Raw genomic sequence first — 20,053 nt, 5'->3', positions numbered from 1 at the left:
TGAATTAGTGTTTTCATTTTCTTCATATAATACTCAGATTCTGATGGAATTCCTGGATCATATGGTTCAGTTCAGTTCAGTCGCTCAGTCGTGTCCGACTCTTTGCCACCCCATCAACTGCAGCATGCCAGGCCTCTCTGTCCATCGCCAACTCCCGGAGTCTACCCAAACCCATGGATCATATGGTAGTTCTGTTTTTAATTTTTTTTGAGAAATGAACGTGGTAAGAGCACACATCATTTTCTTGTTCCTGATCTTAGAGGAAAAGCTTTTAGCTTTTCACCATTGAATTTGATGTTTAGCTATGTACTCCTTATACATTGCCTTTACTATGTTGAGGTACATTCCCTCCATACCTGCTTTGTTGAGTACTTTTATCATAAATGATGTTGAATCTTGTCAAATGCTTCTTCTGCATCTATTGAGATGATCATATTATTTTTAGCCTTCATGTTGTTAACATGGTGTATCATTGACTGATTATTGAACCATCATTGGATCCCTGGAATAAATCCCACTTGATCATGTGGTGTGACCAAAGGTATTGTTGAATTCTGTTTACTAAAATTTTTTGAAGAATTTTGTATCTAGGGTAGTCAGAGATATTGGCCTGTAATTTTCTTGTTTTGTGGCATCCTTTGTCAGGGTAACAGTGGCCTTGTAAAATACATTTGAAAGAGTTCCCCTCTCACTAATTTTTTGGAAGAGTTTGATAAAGATTGATCTTAGAATAACTGTTCTTTGAATGTTTGGTAGAATTCACCAGTGAAGCCATCTGGTCATGGACTTTTGTTTGTTGAGAGGTTTTGTTTGTTTGTTTGTTTTGCTGATTCAAACTCCTAATCTCCTTGTTTCATTTGAGATTTTCATTTCAGATTTTCTATTTCATCATGATTCAAGCTTTGTAGATTGTACGTTTCTAGCAATTTATCTACTTCTTGGTTGTCCAGTTTATCCATTTCGTCTAGTTTGGCATATAATTGTCCATAGGAGTCCCTTCTGATCCTTTGTATTCTGTGGTATCAGCTGTAATATCTCCTCTTTTATTTCTGATTTGAGTCCTCTTTTTCTCTTGCTGAATCTAGCTAAAAGTTTGTCAATTTTGTTTATATTTTCTAAGAACCAGTTCTTAATTTCATTGATCTTTTCTATTGTCTTTTCAGTCTTTATTTCATTTATTTCTGCTCTAATTTTTGTTCCTTCCTTCTTTCTACTAACTTTGGGCTTCATTTGTTCTTTTTTTTTTCTAGTTCCTTGGGGTGTACAGTTAGGTTGTTTGAGACTTTTGTTTCTTGAGGTAAGCATTTATTGCTGTGAACTTCCTTCTCAGAACTGCTTTTACTGCATTTCATAAATTTTGGTATGTTTCACTTCTGTTTTCATTTGTCTCAAGGTGTTTTTGTTTCTCTTTTGATTTCTTCTTTGACTCATTGGTCATTTGTAATTTGTTTAATCTCCACATTTGTGAGTTTGCCAGTTTTCTTCATGTAATTAATTTCTAGTTTCATACCACCATGACTGAAAAAAATGTTTAATATGACTTCAATCCTCTTATATTTGTTAAAATTTGTTTTGCAGTCCAATATATGATTTATCTTGGAATACACTTACTGATTTTCTGGGTAGATGACCTGTCCATAAATGTAAACAGAGTATTAAAGTCCCCTATTATTGTATTGTTGTCTGTTTCTCCCTTTAGGTCTGTTAATATTTGCTTTGTATATGTTAGTGCTCCTATGTTGGGTGCATAAATATTTACAAATGTTATATCCTCTTATTGGATTGACCCCTTTATTGTTATGGAATGCCTTTGTCTCTTATTACAGTCTTTGTTACAGAGTCTATTTTCTCTAAGTACAGCTACTCCAGCAGTCTTTTAAGTTTCTATTTGCATGAATGTCTTTTTCCATTTCTTCCCTTTCAGTTTATGGTATATCTTTACATCTAATGTGTGTCTCCCTAAACCTAAATTACAATTTTTTTTGGCATTCAACGTGTACACACAAGGTCAACTACAGCCCTGACCCCCACCCCCACCACCCCGTCCCCTGCCCCCACCACCCCGTCCCCCGCCCCCAGCTATGCCCTGTGTCCACTCTTCTTCAGGACTCTTCCGCAGTGAGGCCAGAGTTCAAGCAGGCAGTCTGTCCAGGCGAACAGCCAGAGGAGGCTGGCGCTTCCTCTTGCACTTGGCCTTGTGCAAACTTGGTCTTGGCCAAGGCCAGAAAAGTATGCGGCCGGACCTCAGTTCTCGCAACTTCCCCAACAGAGCTCACAGCCTCCAGTCCTAAGTCTAGAAATATCAAGGGTGTTGCCCGCGGCAACTTTTCAAAGCATCAGTCCCCTCCAAGCAACGTTTATTAAGGGTATCGAACAGCTAGGTGGGGCGGGGCCAGGGGCTGCTAACCTCAGGCTCTATACACGTATATACAGGTTTAAGGGCTGGGGGTGGGGAGAGCATCAAGTGGGGACGGCCTCAGACGGCGGAGGCCAGCTTCCGCTTGGTGCTCTCACTGCAGCGGTGCAGGATGAGGTCTGCGCTGGGCCTGGGGGGCACGGCCGGCTGCGGCTTGGGGCGCTCGGTCTTGGGTTGCTGCTGCTCCTCTGCAGATGGACAGCACCAGGTGAGGCCCGCCCCTCCTACTCGGCTCCGCTTCGCTTCACTTTTCGGGCCCCACCCTCATGGCCCCGCCCCAAACCCCGGCTCCGCCTCCGCTACCCGGCCCCGCCCCAGACCCCGCCCTATCACACAGCTCCACCTCCAGATCCCAGCCCCGCCCCCAGACTCCGCCTCCACCACCTAGCTCCGCCTCCACTGCCCGGCCCCGCCCCAGACCCCTCCTCCACCACCCAGCTCCGCCTCCACCTCCCGGCCCCGCCGCAGACCCCGCCTCCATTACACAGCTCCGCCTCTACCGTCCGGCCCCGCCCCAGACCCCGCCTCCATCACCCAGCTCCGCCTCCGCTGCCAGGCCCCGCCGCAGACCCCGCCTCCATTACACGGCCCCGCCTCCACCACCCGGCCCCGCCCCAGGCCCCGCCTCCATCGCCCGGCCCCGCCCCCAGCCCCCGGCCGGCACTCACTCAGGGGGCTCCCGGGGCTCTGTGGCCCAGGTCGCGCACGGCGGCGCTGCTGCATAAAACGGACGCTGTTGCGCCGATAGGTGTCCTGGCTGAGGCGCTTCCGTGACCGCTGGTGGATGCTATGCGCATTGCGGATGGACGACCTGGGTCCAGCAGGAGGGGGGCTTTGGTTAGCGCCGCGCGTACGCACACTTGCCGCAGCCCTACCCGCGGGGACTCTCATGGCCAGCCCTGGGGTCCAACGACAAGGCCGAGGAAGAGCAGCCGGTGGAGGGAGTCCTGCCCAGCCCCGATAGGCATGAAGGCCACTGTCCCTCCCCGACACGGACCCCCTGCCCTGACTCAGAGCCCAGGCCCATTTCTCACCCTTCTTTCCCCGCTGGCCTTCAGCCTACCCCCTCCGCGGGAAGCCCTTCGGCCAGCCCCAGCCCTCAGGGGCCATCCCAAGGACGGTGGGCATCGGTGCCCCCACTTCCATCTCACACCCCTGCTGCCCTTGTGCCAGCCGCACAGTGTGGGAGGGCACTCCATCCTTCGCTCAGTGAGAGGGCTGGCGCCCCTGCCCCATATCCCCCGCCCTAGCACTGCCAACCTAGGGCCTGGACCCACAGAGGGAAGCCGCGGTACACCCTCTTCAGCACAGCCCAGCCTGCCCCCATTGCCCCTGGGACCCTTGCTCACCTGCGGGGCGGCGCCCCCCGGCTCTTGATCTGGCTTTGGGCCTGGGCTACGTCCTGCCCTGCCTTCTGCAGGTACATGGATGGAAAGTAACCTGTGACGTCTTCTTTCCTGTAACAGAGGCAGCCCCTGAGGTCTGAGCAGTCATGGCCGGGGGTGGGGGGTGGGGTTGTGGAGCCTCAGACATGGGGCCAAGGGTCCTTTAGGGTCATCCGGGATCAAGGCAGCTGGGAGGTTGCAAACACAGCAGCCAACACCAGCCCCTGCACCTGTGTGCCTCAATTTCCTCATGGGTGTGACACAGGCCTTCCTAGTTGTGACGCTGAGAAGAGGAGCAGATTAGCAGATCCAGCTCTCCCGGGGACAGGTGTTTGCTATGAAACTTCTGCAATCTTGTTTTTGTCAGTTTTTTCTCTTATATAAGGTGATGGTCTCCTGTGTCCTAAGAAATCTTTGCCCACCTCCAAGTCGACAAGTTCCCTTATGCTTTCTTCCAAAAGCTTCTTAGTTTGGGGTTTTGTGCTTGGTAAAACCCATGATCCATCCCAAATAAAGAAATAGTGTGAGGCAGGGTCAAGGTTCATTTCCCACCACCCCCTCCCAGGGATATCCAGTTGTTAAAGCACCACTTGTTGAGAAGATTTTCCTTCCCATTCTTACTACTACATTTGGGAGTAAAAAAAAAAAAAAACAGTAGCCTTTGCATGTTACAGACTTCACTCCATAAAACTCATTCTTCTTGGCTGGTGGGAGAATCACAAATATTGTCTCAGGAGTGCATGATGGGAGTTCACTGAATTTGAGTCTAAAAACTAATTCACTTTGCTGTGCAGCAGAAACTAACACAACTTTGTAAAACAACTTTCACCAATAAAAAGTTGGAGAAATCCTGTCTCAAAGTCTTCAGTGGAGGGCCACGCTAATGGGGGGTGTTGAGGCCACAGGCTCATGGGGGTCACGGATGCGCGCTGTGACTCCAGGCTTGGCAATCATGTGTAAGACCCCAAGGCTCTGCTTTCCCCAGAATCAGGAAAAACTAGTACTCTTACATTCATTTGAAGGAATGAATAGATGAAAATTACAATGATGGATTTAAGAGGAAAAGGGATGACAGGGTCTGCTCCAGCAGCTGTCAAATATAATAATTCATTTAGAGACTTCTCCTGGTGGTCTAGTGGTTAAGAATCTACCTGCCAATGCGGGGGACACAGGTTCTATCCCTGATCCGCCACTAAAGCACTACTAAAGCCTGAGCACCTGGAACCCGTGCTCTGCAACAAGGAGCCACTGCAAGGAGAAGCCTGTACACTGCAACCAAGAGCAGCCCCGGCTCACCACAGCTAGAGAAAGCCTGCAAGCAGCAACGCAGACCCAGAGCAGCCAAAAGTAAATAGTAAGAAAATCTTTATAAAATGGTATTGTGTTTTTTTAAAAGAGAATAATTAACATAATTAATTGTGTTGCTGGAGAATGAATAGATGGACTGGTCAGGGGATGTGACCCCAAATCACAAAGGAAAGAAGTGCCCACTCAGACAAGGACACCGAACCCCGCGATAAGAGCAGGCTGGGATGGAAGCAGTGTACTTCCAAAATGGAAACAGCCCAGAGAGAGGCAGTGGCCTACCCAGAGTCACACAGCCAGGTCGGCACTGAGCCCGCACGGGTCCAGCCTTGGGCCAGGCTGACTCTCAGGACAGGTGCAGTGGGAGGGAGAGAGGGAGTGCATGACTCTCCTACCTGATGACCCACCAGCCATCCAGGAGCTTATGAATGACGTCAATGGTTTCACCCTCCTCCAAGGACATCTCGTCCTCCAGTACAGCAGTGTAGGCTTTGATGGTGACGTAGGGCTCACCTGGAGGGGAAGGGGCATAGTGAAAAGGTCCACCCAGCTCCCCACCCTTCCCCTCCTCTCTGGGCCTGGGGCTTCCTCCAGCTGGAGTTAGGAACACCATCTCCTCCAGTTCTCCCCACTCCTCCTGGGGGCACCCTGGACTTCTGTCCTCTGCCTGCTCTATTCAGGGGAGCTCTCCCACTCCCACCCACCGTCATCCACACCGGAGGCCAGGAGCTCCCGTGACCCCAGAGACTTGGCCAGCCACCTGCCAGACAGGAAGTGGGGAGGGAGAGTACCTGTCCAGTGGCACTTGAGCCATCGCTCCAGCCCACTGTTCACACGTGGGGCTGCCAACCCTGTATATACGTCTTGCCAAGTTTTTAAAGAGGAGCCACAAATACACATAAATTGTAAACTTTATTAATATTTGAAGATATGGGCAACCAAAACTTTTTAAATCAAACCCCACATGGGCCCCATCCAACCCAGAGGCTGCCCATTTTCCCATTCTAGTCAGCCACGATACCCCCACCTCCAGGCAGCCCTCCTTCTTAACCCTCAGGTTGGCTCACAGTGCCGCTTCCATAGGACCCGGCCCCAGGCTGGCAGCCACCACGTGTTCCAGATTGACCTCCTCACCCTCTCTCCTCTATTCTACCTCCTGGTTCCCCCTGTCCTGATCAAAGGCACCACCTCCTACCCCAACCTAGACTCTGGGGTGTCAGCCCTGCCTCCGTCTCTGCCCTCAGTCATGTCTGACCCCAAAGCAGTCGCTCTGGCTCCTCAATATCCCTGGGCCCCTCCTGCCCCTCCTCCCACCTCTGCAGCTGGGGAGGGCAGTGGGCACCTGCATAGTTGGGTTCTGGGTCCTCGGCTTCATCAGGACTGTCCAGAGGCTCCAAGTAGGACGCTGGGACCCAGCCGCGCTTTGTCTTTGTTTGGCAGAACCACCAGCCTGTGCCAGGGATACGGGGCAGTAAGTCTGGGCGGGCCTGGGAGCCTCCCTCAGTCATCACGGGTTGGGGAGGGGTGAGGACACTCAGACACAGACACACAGACATTCAACACTCGCATTAAGACTGTGTGTGTGTGTGCTCAGTGGTGTCCAACCCTTTGCGACCCCCTAGACTGTAGCCCGCCAGGCTCCTCTGGCCATGGAATTTTCCAGGCAAGAATACTGGAGCGGGTTGCCAATTCCTACTCCAGGGAGTCTTCCCCGACCCAGGGATCGAACCTGCATCTCTTGCATCTCCTGCATTGGCAGGCAGATTCTTTACTACTGCGCCACCTGGGAAGCCTGTCACCTTCACCACACTCCTTGCCAAAATCACACACACCGGTACACAGAGGACCACAGAACTACAGCTCAGAATCCGCTTCATAGGCGTGATGAGAAGTCCGCCTGCCCACCGGGCTGTATCCCGGCAGAGATGCTCCGTCCGTCACCGCCCCGAATGTGTGCAGATCCCCAGAGCCGCCAGGGGGCGCACTCTCAGAGAGAGGGTGACACCCCCCATCCCGCCTCGCCCCACGCCCAGTGTGGGGAGGACAGTCAGGGCCCCTGAAGGAGCCGGAGCCCCGCTGTGGGCCAGGCGGGGAAGAGGAGGCCGAGGGCTGCTCTCCGGGGGTCAGAGCCTTGGTGGCGGCTTGTGGCCGGGAGCCCGGGCACCAGGGGAGGGAGGTCCAGGCAGGGTGAGGAGGCTGACCGCTCTCGTTCTTCTCCACGACGTCCACCACGTCGCCCGTGGCCAGCGCCATCTGGGAGCTCGAGCCCTTCTCGTAGTCAGCGATGGCGCGATACGTCTGCAGGATGATGGGGCCCGTGATGTCTGGGCAGAGGGAGGGCAGGGTGAGTGGACACGGTGAGCACCTCCTCCCAGCACTCCCGAGAGAGGCGGGCCCTGCGTGGATCGCCAGGACAGGACCTGATGTCCTGTCCCCACCCAGCTCCAGACAGGCCGGGGGTGGACACGCCCTGTGTACTGGAAAGCAGCCGAGACAAGCTAGGCTTCGCAGCCTTGCACTTATTCAGCACCTACTGTGTGCCAGACACCGGCTGCACGCTACACATGCTCTCTCTCATTTGATGAGGTTTGCCAGCAGCCTTTCTCAACATTAATGTGCACAGGGACTTCCCTTGTGGTCCGGTGGCTAAGACTTGATGCTCCCAATGCAGGGAGCCCTGGGTTTGATCCCTAATCAGGGCACTAGATCCCACATGCTGCAACTAAGAGTTCGCATGCCTCTACTGGTGCAGCCAAATAAACAAGTAAAAATAATAATAAAAAACCCTTTAATGTGCAAACAAATCACCCAGGGATCTCGCTGAAACACAAACACTGATTCCATAGGTCTCGAGTAGGACGTGAGGGTCTGTATTTCTAACCAGCCCCCAGGTGATGTTGCCGCTGCTCTTATGCACTGACTTGTATCCACCCCTGCCACCAAATTCATATATTGAAGCCCTAATCCCCAGTACCTTAGAATCTGAGTGTATTTGGGCCACTAAAGGCCACTTTTGCCCCCAAATCTGATCATTCATTCAGCCAGAACATTCCCTGGGCTGTCGGGAGCCAGGGTCTGTGCTTGGCTCTGCAGCCACAGAGGTGAGCTCCCAAAACTGCAACTCTTTTTTTTTTTTTTTTTAACTTTTTAGCCATGCCCCACAGCACGTGGGATCTTAGTGCCCCAACCAGGGTTTGAACCCACACTCCCTCCATTGGAAGTGCAGAGTCTTAGCCACCGGACACCAGGGAAGTCCCACCACCCCAACTCTTTAGTGCAGCCTCCAAGACCCTTCACAGCTGCTCTCATCTCCTGCTCTTTTCCCTGCATACCCCGAGCTCAGGGTCCCTGATTATGTCAACAGTCCCTGAGGGTGACCACGCTGGGCTGCCCCAGCCTCTTACCTGCAGCGTTGCTCTTGCCATCTTTGGGCATCAGGTATGTCTCTGGCTTTTTCACCCTGCAGCAGAGAACAGTCTTTGTTAGACCACTGGGCTTCCCCCTAGGATGCTCAGGACACACCTACAGAAGAACTTCCCAAGACAGTTCCCGAAAGGAACGTGGGAAATGGGAGCCACTGCAGAGAGAAAGTAGTGGCTTCTTTGGGAGGAAGGGGCTTTGAAGAAAGAAGGAGCTGTTCAGAGCCTGAGGGGGTTGCCCAGCTTCCTGCAGACCCAAAGAAGAAGGCTTGTAGGCCAGCTCCCTTCTGCTGGAGCCTCAAGAGAGAAGCCAGGGGGTGGGTGCCCTGTCCCGCAGGGGCTGAAGGGAGCTGCCCTGCCTGGGACCAGGGGTGTGTTCAGGGGTCCATAAGCACTAGCTGAAGTGCTGCTGTCTGTCTATGGCAAACCCTGTCCTCCAGGCATCCCCTGGCACTCAGCACCAGAGAGGGACAGAGAGAGGGACCTTCTGCAGCACATTCCCCTGAGTTCTCACTCAGCTTCTCTGATGCCGTCCATTCAGGGCCCTGCATCTAGGAGACCCCTAGGGCGAGGGCAGGCAGAGAATGAGGTGGCAAAGGAGAGGAGGGGCCTGAGACATGCTCAGGGATGAACAGAGGCCACCGAGCCCCATATCCTCTCGGGGGCGCCTCACTTCTCAGTTTATAAGCACTCTCCCGGGCACACACTACTGCATCTGGCCCTCACCACCGGGTCACAGTTGGGGAAGCTGTTTTCAGAAGGCTCCAGGTCCCACAGCCAGGCAGAGCCAGGACAAGGACCGAGGACTTAGGACCCCCAGCCCAGAGTGCCTCCTCCACGTCACTCCCAGCATCCTGAGGCTCAGAGGGGTGCAGGTAGAAACCTGGCAGGGATGCTGGGGGTGTCCCTCTGAGCTGGAATCACTGTGTGACTTTGGGCAAGTCACTTGCCATCTCTGATCCTCAGGCCCTTCGGGAAAGCCCTGCCCTCTCCAGGTTGAGCCAACCACCCCTTCCCTCTCCCACCACTCACTGGCTGTCTGTGGGGAGCTTGAGGTCGTCGGGGCGCACCTTGAAGAAGTTGAGGAGGTGCGGGCAGCGGGAGATCTTGACGGGCAGGCTCATGAGCGCACTGCAGTACTCGGTAAGAGTGCCCTGGCGGCTCTCGGCTGCCCGCTGCCCATCAAACCACCGCGGGGCTGGTGGGACCAGGGAAGGACACCAGAGGACCAGTGAGCATGCTTGCAAGGTCAAGTCCAGAGACGGTGGGAGTGGAGGGGACAATCAGAGGGCAGATGAGGGGAGCCGGGGCAGGGGAGCCCACACTTCTCACCTGGCAGGTGCGGGATGATCCTGTTCTCTGGGTTGATGTCCCCTGCCTCAATAGGAAACATCTCCTTTAAGATTTTCTAGACAGAAAAGCAGACATGGAGAAATCGGTCTTATTAAACCACTGTAAAGGCACAGAATTGGACATGACCTAAATATTTTCCAATTGCTGGGGCTAGAAGCTGCCGTCCAAAGAATTGGACACAACTTAGTGACTGAACAACAAGAAAGAAGCTTCTGGTGGCATCCTGAATTCTTTCTCTCCCGCCTCACATCCAACCCACCAGCCAATCCTTTCGGCTCTGCTCCCCAAATCTGTTCAGAATCTGATCCCTCTCACTATGCCCGCTTCTGCCTGGTTTGATTATTACAACCTTCTTAGGGCACTGCCCCCTCTCTCCTGGTCTGTCCTTGATCCACCATCCAGAGGCATCCTCTTAAAACCCAGGTTCTATACTGTCTCTCGCAGAAGGCAATGGCACCCCACTCCAGTACTCTTGCCTGGAGAATCCCAGGGACGGGGGAGCCTGGTGGGCTGCCGTCTATGGCGTCGCACAGAGTCGGACACGACTGTAGTGACTTAGCAGCAGCAGCATACTGTCTCGCCTCTGCTCCCTCCCTCCCTCCCTCAGAACCCGCCCTGCCTCTCAACTCACTGGGAGTGGGAACAAAGTCTGCGTGGCTCTATGAGGTGCCACGTGACCTGCCTCTGCCTGCCTTGCCCCCGTTCCCTCTGCCCCAGCCACCCTTGGAAGCTCCAGGCCGACTCCTGCCCCAGGGCCTTTGCACGTGTTATCCCCATTCTTCCCCCTCACGCAAATCAATAGCTCATTCTCTCCCTCTCTCCCTCTTTCTCCTTCTTTAAGTCCTTGCTCAGCTATCTCCTCCTCACGAGGCCTCCTTCCTGTCAATTGCCCCTCCTCGTCCCATCCTTCCCACCTCCCCTCCCTGCTCTAGTTTGCTCCTTCTAAGGACCATCTAACACACTATAGAAATTACTTTTTTGTTTGTTTGTTTGTTTGTCTGTTATCCTGACTTCTTCACTGGAACATAAGGTTTACAAGGGCAGGCAAGGATTTGCATCTGTTTCTTATAACTTTCAGCAGCATTGCCTACTTATTCCCTGGTGGCTCAGACGGTAAAGCGTCTGCCCACAATGCGAGAGACCCGGGTTCAATCCCTGGGTTGGGAAGATCCCCTGGAGAAGAAAATGGCAACCCACTCCAGTACTCTTGCCTAGAAAATGCCATGGATGGAGGAGCCTGGTGGGCTACAGTCCATGGGGTCGCAAAGAGTCGGACACGACTGAGCGACTTCGCTTCACTTCACTTCAAGAAGGATGTGCCTGGCACTTAGTAAGTGCTCAATAAATAGTGGTTGGATGAATGAATGAGTCCACCAGGTAATACAAGGGGCTTGTCCTGGGACTTCAGTGGCAGTCCAGTGGTTCAGACTCCATGCTTCCACTACCAGGAATGTGGGTTGAATCCCCTGACAGGGAACTAAAATCCTGTGTGCTATGTGGCATGGCCAAAACGTAAGAAAAAAAAAGCAAGGGGGAGTTGCTAATCCTATAATAGAATCGTTTAAATAGGTGAGATGAAGCCGCACAATGTATCATCATGGACTGGTCTCAAGATTGTAACCCAGTGATGGTAATAAGATTGAGAAACAGGCAAAAGGCACTCTGATGGCATTTACCTGCACCTCAGAAAATGCACGCTCCACACCACTGTATGTTGTTCCTGGGCTGCACACGAGCGCGCATGCGCGTGCGCGCGCGCGCGCGCGCGTGTGTGTGTGTGTGTGTGTGTGTGTGTGTGTGTGGTGTGTGTAGCCATTAAGGGTAGGAGCTAGTATGGGCTATGAGATGAAGGGAGGCTTCCACTTTTGTAATGTTTTATCTCCTTTATCTTTTCTTAAAAATTTTAATTGGAGGATAATTGCTTTATAATGTTGAGTAGGTTTCTGCTCCACAACAACATGAAAAATCAGTCATAATTATATACAAACTGTGCTGTGCTTAGTCGCTCAGTCGTGTCCAACTCTTTGCAACCCCACGGACTGTAGCCCGCCAGGCTCTTCTGTCCAAAGGGATTCTCCCAGGCAAGAATACTGGAGTCGGTTGCCATTTCCTTCACCAGAGGATCTTCCCAACCCAGGGATCGAACCCCAGTCTCCTGTATTGCAGCCAGATTCTTTATCGATAAGCCACCAGGGAAGCCCAAGAATAGTGGAGTGGGTAGTCTATCCCTTCTCCAGGGATCTTCCCAACCCAGGAATCGAACCGGGGTCTCCTGCATTGCATGCGGATTCTTTACCAGATGAACTACCAGGGAAGCCCAGAATTATATTTAATTACATATTTAAATACATACATATATATATATATATATATATATATATATATCTCCCCTCCCTCTTGAGCTGCCCCATCTCCTTCATCTAAAAGCCTTGTGCAAATGGCCCAGTGACATCAGCTGTGATTCCAGGTGCTGATGTACAAGGCTGGATATAGTTTTTCTTCACATTTATCTGCATTTCACTTTAAATAATTCAAATAAGAGAAGTGCTTTTGTGGCCCCTCCATTCATCTGACCTGTCTTAGACCAGGACCCAGCAGCCAAGCTCCACACACCGTGACCCCTCCCATAAGCTCCCCCTAATTTTGTCCAAACAGCCTCTGGTGCTGGGAACCCTAGGGGATTCTCCTATGTAAACCCTGGTGATAACAGGCACCCACAAAGCAAGAAGACCAAGTTCCCTGGGTATCAGGATTATCCACCCTCCTTCCAGTCCACCAGGGTCTTCGTCAGGCCAGGGGCCGTGAGTGAAAGAGCAAGCTCCTGGGATGACACCTGCGGTGGTGTCACTGCCCAGACACCCCCCTGCGGGGACAGAGCAAGCGGGAGGACCCTTGAGACAGCCCCCTTGAGTTCCTGTGGAGTGGGTGCAGAGTTTCGGTTTGGGAAGATGAAAATGTCTAGAAACGGATGGTGGTGATGGTAGCGTGACATAGCGAACGTGCTTCATGCCACTGGCTTGTACACTTAAAATAGGTAAAATGGTAAGTGTATGTTACGTATATTTTCACAATAAAAGTTACTTTAAATGTTTTCTTTAAATTAAAGAAAATAATGTCCACAACATTGTAAGTCAACTATACCTCAATTTAAAAAAAAAATGCCCCCTTAACTGTGAGCTGGGAGGGGAGGGGGTTTCTAAGTTTCCCTACCCGAAGGCAGAGCTAGGGCTGGACATGGTGACTCCTCCTTACGTGCGCACACACACACACGTGCACACACACACGTGCACACACACATGCGTGCACACACACACAGGGCACTCACGTGGAATTCGTAGATCTCGGTGAAGCGCCGATAGACCACCTTCTCAGACAGGTCCTGCCATTTCACCAGGAACATGTAGACCTAGGGGGGCGGCAGGAGTGGGGGACCTTGTTCAAGCTCGTATCTGGGCAGCCCCCCACCCACGGTGGAAACCCACAGGACTGGGGGTGGGAGGGAGAGTGCTATTTGGGGTAACCTGGGCCATAGAAAGAGCACCAAGTTCATGGACCCCAGGGCAAATTAATTCTCTCAAATTAACTCAAATTCCTCTCTGTAAACTAGAGGTAAGAGGAGGACCTCACTGCTAGGGCTGGTGTGAGAGTGAACAGGAGGTAAGATACAGAAAGGGCTGGGCTCAGATAACAAAACGCAACACGACACAGTAAGATGTTGTGTGGCTGGATTTATATGAAATGTCCAGGGAGTTCCCTGGTGATCCAGCGGCTGGGACTCTGCACTTTTACTGTCGAGGGCCCGGGTTCAGTCCTAGGTCAGGGAACTGAGATCCCACAAGCCGAGGGCGCAGCCACAAAATAAAAAAGAAAAGAAAAGAAAGAGATGTCCAGAAGAGACAGATCTATTGAAACAGAAAGTAGATTTGTGGTTGCCAGTGCCTGGGTGGGGTTAGGGGTAGAGGGGCTGAGGCTTGACTGGGAATAGGATTTCTTTGGGATGATAAAAAAACAGATTGTGGTGATGATTCTGCACCTCTGTGAATGTATTGAAAACCACTGAATTGTGCAATTCACATGAGTTAATCAAATGGCATAAGAATTCTGGTGGTTTATTCTCTAAGTCGTGTACAATTCTTGCGACCCCATGGATTGTAGCCCGCCAGGCTCCTGTGTCCATGGGATTTTTCAGGCAAGAATACTGGAGTGAGTTGCCATTTCCTTCTCCAATATCCAAAAAAAGCCATTATATAAAACAAACAGACAAACAAAACTCAATACGGAAAAATAAGCCTGCAAAAACAGTTAAGAGAACACCACTCAGCCACACAAAAGAACACATAATTGATATTCGCAACCACATGGATGAATCTTAAAAGCACTGTGTTGAATGCAAGAAGTCAGGCATGAAGCAAGAAAAACACCAATACAGTATACTAATGCATATATATGGAATTTGAAAGATGGTAACGATAACCCTATATGCGAGACAGAATAAGAGACACAGATGCATAGAACAGTCTTATGGACTCTGAGGGAGAAGGTGAGGGTGGGACATTCTGGGACAATAGCATTGAAACATGTATATTATCATATGCAAAACAGAACACCATTCCATGTTCAATGCATAAGACAAATGCTCAGGGCTGGGGCAATGGGATGACCCAGAGGGATGGGATGGGGAGGGAGGTGGGAGGGGGGTTCAGGATGGGGAACACATGTAAACCCATGGCTGATTCATGTCAATGTATGGCAAAAACTATTACAATATTGTAAAGTAATTAGCCCCCAACTAAAATAAATAAATATATTAAAAAAAAAAAAGAAGTCAGGCATGAAAGGCTACATACCATTCCATGTCTGTGACATTATAGAGTGACCACAACTAATTCAAGGTGGAAAAAAGACACCTTAAATAGTTGCTTCTAGGGGCTGGGAAGGAATGACTGGGATATGAGATGGAGTGAGTGAAGGTCACAGTCAACATTTCGATGAGAGTTTGGGTTCTGTAGGGACTCCCAGGGTCAAAACTCAGTAAATGTATCTCTAAGATTTGTGGGTTTCATTCTACACAAATGTTACATCAAAAGAGAAAAAACTATAAGCAAATGCTTAACTCTAGCTGTGATATGCATGCTGAAATATTCAGGGCAAAGTGTACTGATATTTGTGATTTGCCTTGAAGTGCATCAAAAATAAGATAGATTGATGGGTGGATGGATGGTTTGCATCATAAAACAAGTGCTACAGGTAATGTTCCAAATAAACTGGTTCCAAATAGGAAAAGGAGTACGTCAAGGCTGTATATTGTCACCCTGCTTATTTAACATATGCAGAGTACATCATGAGAAATGCTGGGCTGGACGAAGCACAAGCTGGAATCAAGATTGCCGGGAGAAATATCAATAACTTCAGATATGCAGATGACACCACGCTTATGGCAGAAAGCAAAGAGGAACTAAAAAGCCTCTTGATGAAAGTGAAAGAGGCGAGTGAAAAAGTTGGCTTAAGGCTCAACATTCAGAAAACTAAGATCATGGCATCTGGTCCCATCACTTCATGGGAAATAGATGGGGAAACAGTGTCAGACTTTATTTTGGGGGGCTCCAAAATCACTGCAGATGGTGATTGCAGCCATGAAATTAAAAGACGCTTACTCCTTGGAAGGAAAGTTATGACCAACCTAGATAGCATATTAAAAAGCAGAGACATTACTTTGCCAACAAAGGTCCATCTAGTCAAGGCTGTGGTTTTTCCAGTAGTCATGTATGGATGTGAGAGTTGGACTGTGAAGAAAGCTGAGCGCTGAAGAATTGATGCTTTTGAACTGTGGTGTTGGAGAAGACTCTTGAGAGTCCCTTGGACTGCAAGGAGATCCAACCAGTCCATCCTAAAGGAGATCAGTCCTGGGTGTTCATTGGAAGGACTGATGTTGAAGCTGAAACTCCAATACTTTGGCCACCTCATGCGAAGAGTTGACTTATTGGAAAAGAACCTAGTGCTGGGAAGGATTGGGGGCGGGAGGAGAAGGGGATGACAGAGGATGAGATGGCTGGATGGCATCACCGACTCGATGGACATGAGTTTGTGTAAACTCCGGGAGTTGGTGATGGACAGGGAGGCCTAGCGTGCTGTGGTTCATGGGGTCACAAAGAGTCGGACACGACTGCACGACTGAACTGAACTGAACTGAACAGGTAACGTTAATGGAAGAATCTAGATAGTGAGCATATGACTGGTTAGATTTTTTGGTTTTGTTTTGCTGTAAAATTTTTTCAATTTCTCTCTATATTTGAAGTTTCTCAGAATAAAATATTGGGGAATAAAAAGAATAGCTACCACTGGGGAAGATTAAAATACTCTAAAAATTAGATAGTTGTGAGAGTTGAACAACTCATAATATACCAAAAACCACAGTGCACTTTAAATGGGTGAACTTGCTAATATTTTACATATTTAGAAATAAAATTAAACCAACAAGGATTTTTTAAACTTTAAAGTGGAAAACAAAACCAAATGAACTTAACAGCATATAAAATGGGTAATAATCTAAATTTTTTTAATGGAAAAGACTCCAAGTAGCTTTTAGTTACAGCACTGTTACTATTCTCAGTCCAAAAGGACAAAAAGAACTGCAAAGAAAACTTAAATTTGACTTAATACGTTAGTAGGTTTATTGTTGACAGTGGTGTGGGTGTAGTTACTCTGAAACAAATTTATGTTTACTTCAGAATTGAGCAGAGGAGTGATACACTAATCTCCTTGGGACCCACTGTTCCCACAGCGAGAGAAAGGAGCTACAGATATAAAACGGTGAGAGGCAAGAAGGATATGAAATGGCGATTTCCCCCAGTCTGTCCACTGAAAAGGCAGTCACGAGCCATGACACCTTGGTGGCAATGAGCACGTCTAGCTTCCAGATTTTGTGTTCTAATATCACTCCCACTAAAGAACCAGGGTTCTTTAGTGAAATAGTTGAGTCCAGGCCTGGGGCTCAAAGAGTCCAGGTTAAGCTGGACCGCCTCGTGCCATAAGAATGAATTCTGGTGCCCTCTCCAAAAAAAATGTGCTCAGAGAATGACATGATATATCCAAAAAAAAAAAAGCACAGAAGCCAACCTGAAGGTGCTCCCAGTCACCAAATCTGGAACATTCTGAGCATCAAGATAAGCAATGATAGTAATGGACTCTGACCCACTGAATCCATGGATCCACACAGACATAAATAAAGAAGAAGGGAAGACACAGAAAAATGTTAACTAACGCATGCAGAAGGACCAGTAGAGTTTAAAAATCATTATTTGGCAATCATGATAGTCATTTGATTCAAGCAAGAGTCATCCAGTTTGTGTAAGGCACAAGATACTCACATAGCTTTCCATAACATCCCCCATGGGTTCGTTATTAATTTTGTTGCTTGTTTTAGTCACTAACTCTTGTTCAACTCTTCTGAGACCCCAATGACTACAGCCCCCCAGGCTCCTCTGTCCATGGAATTCTCCAGGCAAGAATACTGGGGTGGGTTGCCATTTCCTTCTCCAGGGGATCTCTTCCAGACCCAGGGATGAAAGCCACCTCTCCTGCATTGGCAAGTGGATTCTTTACCACTGAGCCACCAGGGAAGCCCAGTTATGAATTACAAACGGGGAAACAGTAACTACAGCGGGGAAACTTGGAGGACACACTTAGGATTTAGTGATCAAAGTTAACATCACTAATATAGGAATAAATAAAAATCACCTGCCACCTGATGGGATCAAAGAGAAGAACAGAGAGTCACTTCCGGGGTGTCCTTGAATTATTGGGATCTAAAGTGAAAAGTGAAAGACGCTCAGTCGTGTTCAACTCTTCACAACCCCAGGGACTATACAGTCCATGCATGGAATTCTCCAGGACAGAATACTGGAGTAGGTAGCCTTTCCCTTCTCCAGGGTTTCTTCCCAAGCCAGGGACCGAACCCAGGTCTCCCACATTGCAGGTGGATTCTTTACCAGCTGAGCCACACAGGAGGCCCAAGAATACTGGAGTGGGTAGCCTGTCCCTTCTCCAGCAGATCTTCCCAACCCAGGAATCGAACCAGGGTCTCCTGCATTGCAGGTGGATTCTTTACCAACTGAGCTATCAGGGAAGCCATTGGGACTCTAAGGAAGTATCAAACCTGTGTCTCTCGCGTCGCAGGAGGATTCTTTACCCACTGAGCCATTGGAAAGTCCCTAAGAAGTATCAGAAACAGCGAAATTGAGGGGCGTTCTACAAAATAACTGGTCCCATCTCTTCAAAAAGTCAAAATTGAAAAGGACAAAGACTGATTAAGACCGATCCAGGTTGGAGAACACCAAAGAGATGTGGTAACTCAGATACATAGGATAACCTGGACTGGATCCTGGGCCTGAAAAAACGTCCCTGCCGAGGGACAAGCAGGACAATTGCTGAAATCCTCATACAGTCTGTGGGATGGATGACAGTGTTTTATCAAGGTTAATTTCCTCATTATGACATCTTTGGTTATGTAAGAGAGCATTCTTGGTTTTAAGAAATACACACTTGTAATATTTAAGGGTAAAGAAGCACAATGTCTCCAAATAACTGTCAAACGATTCAGAAAATACACATTCAGAGAGAGAGAAAGGGAGGGAGGGACAAAGGAACAGAGGGAGAGACACACAGAAAATGTGGGTGAAGGAATACTGGAGTAATTGGCATTTTGCGGGGGCAACATTTCCGTAAATTTGAAATTATTTCAAAATTAAAAGTTAAAAAAAGACGAAAGGTCTCCGCATATACTCTAAATGCAGCCCACAGGCCGGTTTACAAGGTGGATCCCTCTCGGGTCTTCCTCTGGGTTTGGAGACCCTATGATGGATGGGGTGGCCGGGTCTCAGCCAACAGCTTCTCCAGCTCCCCGGGGGCAAGAGGGGGGGACTCTTCGAGTCCCTGCGGTGGTGTCACCCTACAGGAGGGGCCGCGACTCTGATGTAACTGATCACCACCAGCGCGCCCTCCTGGTAACCCTTCCCAGAGGGGCCGGCGGAGACACGTGCCGGCGTGGAGAGGAGGGAGTGTGTGTGAGGGGGGCGCGCGTCATCTGAAGGGCTCACATGGACTGCGGCCCTGGATGGGAGGCCTGAGGCCCGGGGACCCGGAGCCTCGGCCACGACCTTGCACCCTCTCTCCTCGGGCCGGGAGCCCGGGGTCTATGCGGGGACCAGCACGTGCGCCCCCCACCAACCCCCAGGCCTGTCCCCGCGCAGGGCGCTCCCGGCCGGTACTCACGTAGTGCTGGCTGGGGACAAAGCGCTTCTCGAAGCCCAGGAGGGCAATGTGGCGGATGAAGTGGTCCCCCATGGCTCTGCTGCGCGCGGCACCCTCTCCTCCAGGGTGCTCAGGGGCTGGGACTTAAATTGGCTGGAAAGAGGAAGTCGCCTTTGTCGCGGAGGGCGGGCGGGGGAGGTGGGGGTGGCAAGAGAGGGCAGGGAGCCTGCAGAGAGGGCTCCGCTTCTTCTTTCATTTTCTGGGATTCCTGGGGCTCCTGTGGTGGGACGTGGGCAGCCACATGCACGCAGGTGTGCAGGGACACTCTGGCCTCTGTCCTCCCCGTGGCCTCTAGGGCCCCACAGGTGGGATGCCGGACTCTCAGCTCTCTCCTGGCTCCTCTGCACCAGCCACGTTGGCTTCTCTGTTCTGAGAACTCCCCCATTACTGGCACCTCAGGGCCTTTGCACGCCCAGTTCCACCTGGCCCATCTCCTGCAGGCCTGTAATTCCCACCCTCATCATCTGCAGGTTTCTCCTTGAGAAAGGGAACCTCCTCCAAGAAGCCTTCCTTGATAACCTCACATAAAATAGCAGCACTTCATGGGCCCCTACTCCTCTTTCCTTTTTTTTCCCCCAGAGCACCAACCACTGTTTTATTTTATTTTTACAATGTCTTTCCTGACCAAAATGTGAGCCCTGTGAGAGAAGGGTCTGGCCTGCTTTGACAAGGGCTCTGGCCCCAGTGCCCCAGAGCTGGTGCCTGGCATGCAGTGGGCCCTCTGCAAGTATTCAGATAGTAACTGCATTGCTCATGGAGTGATGAATCCTCCAGGGGAGGGTGTGCAAGCCTCCGGTGCACACCCTGGGTGAGTGTGACTGAGAACAGTAGTGGGCGGGCAGACTGAGACCTGAGTTCAAATCCTG

General features: G+C 50.4%; 2 protein-coding genes across 2 annotated transcripts in view; one reads left to right on the top strand and one right to left on the bottom strand.

Annotated features, from left to right (window-relative positions):
• LOC145532581 (general transcription factor II-I repeat domain-containing protein 2) overlaps positions 1-1,885 on the top strand; it is a 46,933-nt gene extending 45,048 nt beyond the window's left edge. The window contains exon 16 of the mRNA XM_081558030.1: positions 38-1,885. Within this exon, the coding sequence (XP_081414156.1) occupies positions 38-189 (152 nt within the window). The 3' untranslated portion in view covers positions 190-1,885. The remainder of the gene's footprint in view (positions 1-37) is intronic.
• A 455-nt stretch (positions 1,886-2,340) lies between these two features.
• NCF1 (neutrophil cytosolic factor 1) lies at positions 2,341-19,250 on the bottom strand. The gene is made up of 11 exons (XM_081558044.1): positions 19,149-19,250; positions 13,204-13,284; positions 9,858-9,933; positions 9,558-9,723; positions 8,511-8,566; positions 7,308-7,430; positions 6,449-6,556; positions 5,502-5,619; positions 3,766-3,873; positions 3,085-3,227; positions 2,341-2,604 (listed from the first exon to the last, which is right to left on the bottom strand). Exons 1-11 carry the CDS (start codon positions 19,218-19,220, stop codon positions 2,477-2,479), a joined length of 1,179 nt encoding a protein of 392 aa, XP_081414170.1. The 5' UTR covers positions 19,221-19,250; the 3' UTR covers positions 2,341-2,476.
• Positions 19,251-20,053: the final 803 nt, after the last annotated feature.

This window comes from Giraffa tippelskirchi, chromosome 13 (assembly GCF_054371585.1).
Source record: "Giraffa tippelskirchi isolate mGirTip1 chromosome 13, T2T-mGirTip1v1.2.pri, whole genome shotgun sequence".
NCBI lineage: Eukaryota > Metazoa > Chordata > Mammalia > Artiodactyla > Giraffidae > Giraffa > Giraffa tippelskirchi.
The sequence above is the reverse complement of the archived record's forward strand: the minus strand, read 5'-3'. Positions and strand labels throughout refer to the sequence as shown.

Excerpts from the sequence above, each read along its gene's own strand:
- NCF1 (XM_081558044.1), bottom strand. The coding sequence starts at position 19,220 with ATGGGGGACCACTTCATCCGCCACATTGCCCTCCTGGGCTTCGAGAAG. Across the intron at positions 9,724-9,857 it reads GATCATCCCGCACCTGCCAG|CCCCGCGGTGGTTTGATGGG; the intron begins GTGAGAAGTGTG and ends TGGTCCCACCAG. Across the intron at positions 6,557-7,307 it reads CGTGGAGAAGAACGAGAGCG|GCTGGTGGTTCTGCCAAACA; the intron begins GTCAGCCTCCTC and ends TCCCTGGCACAG.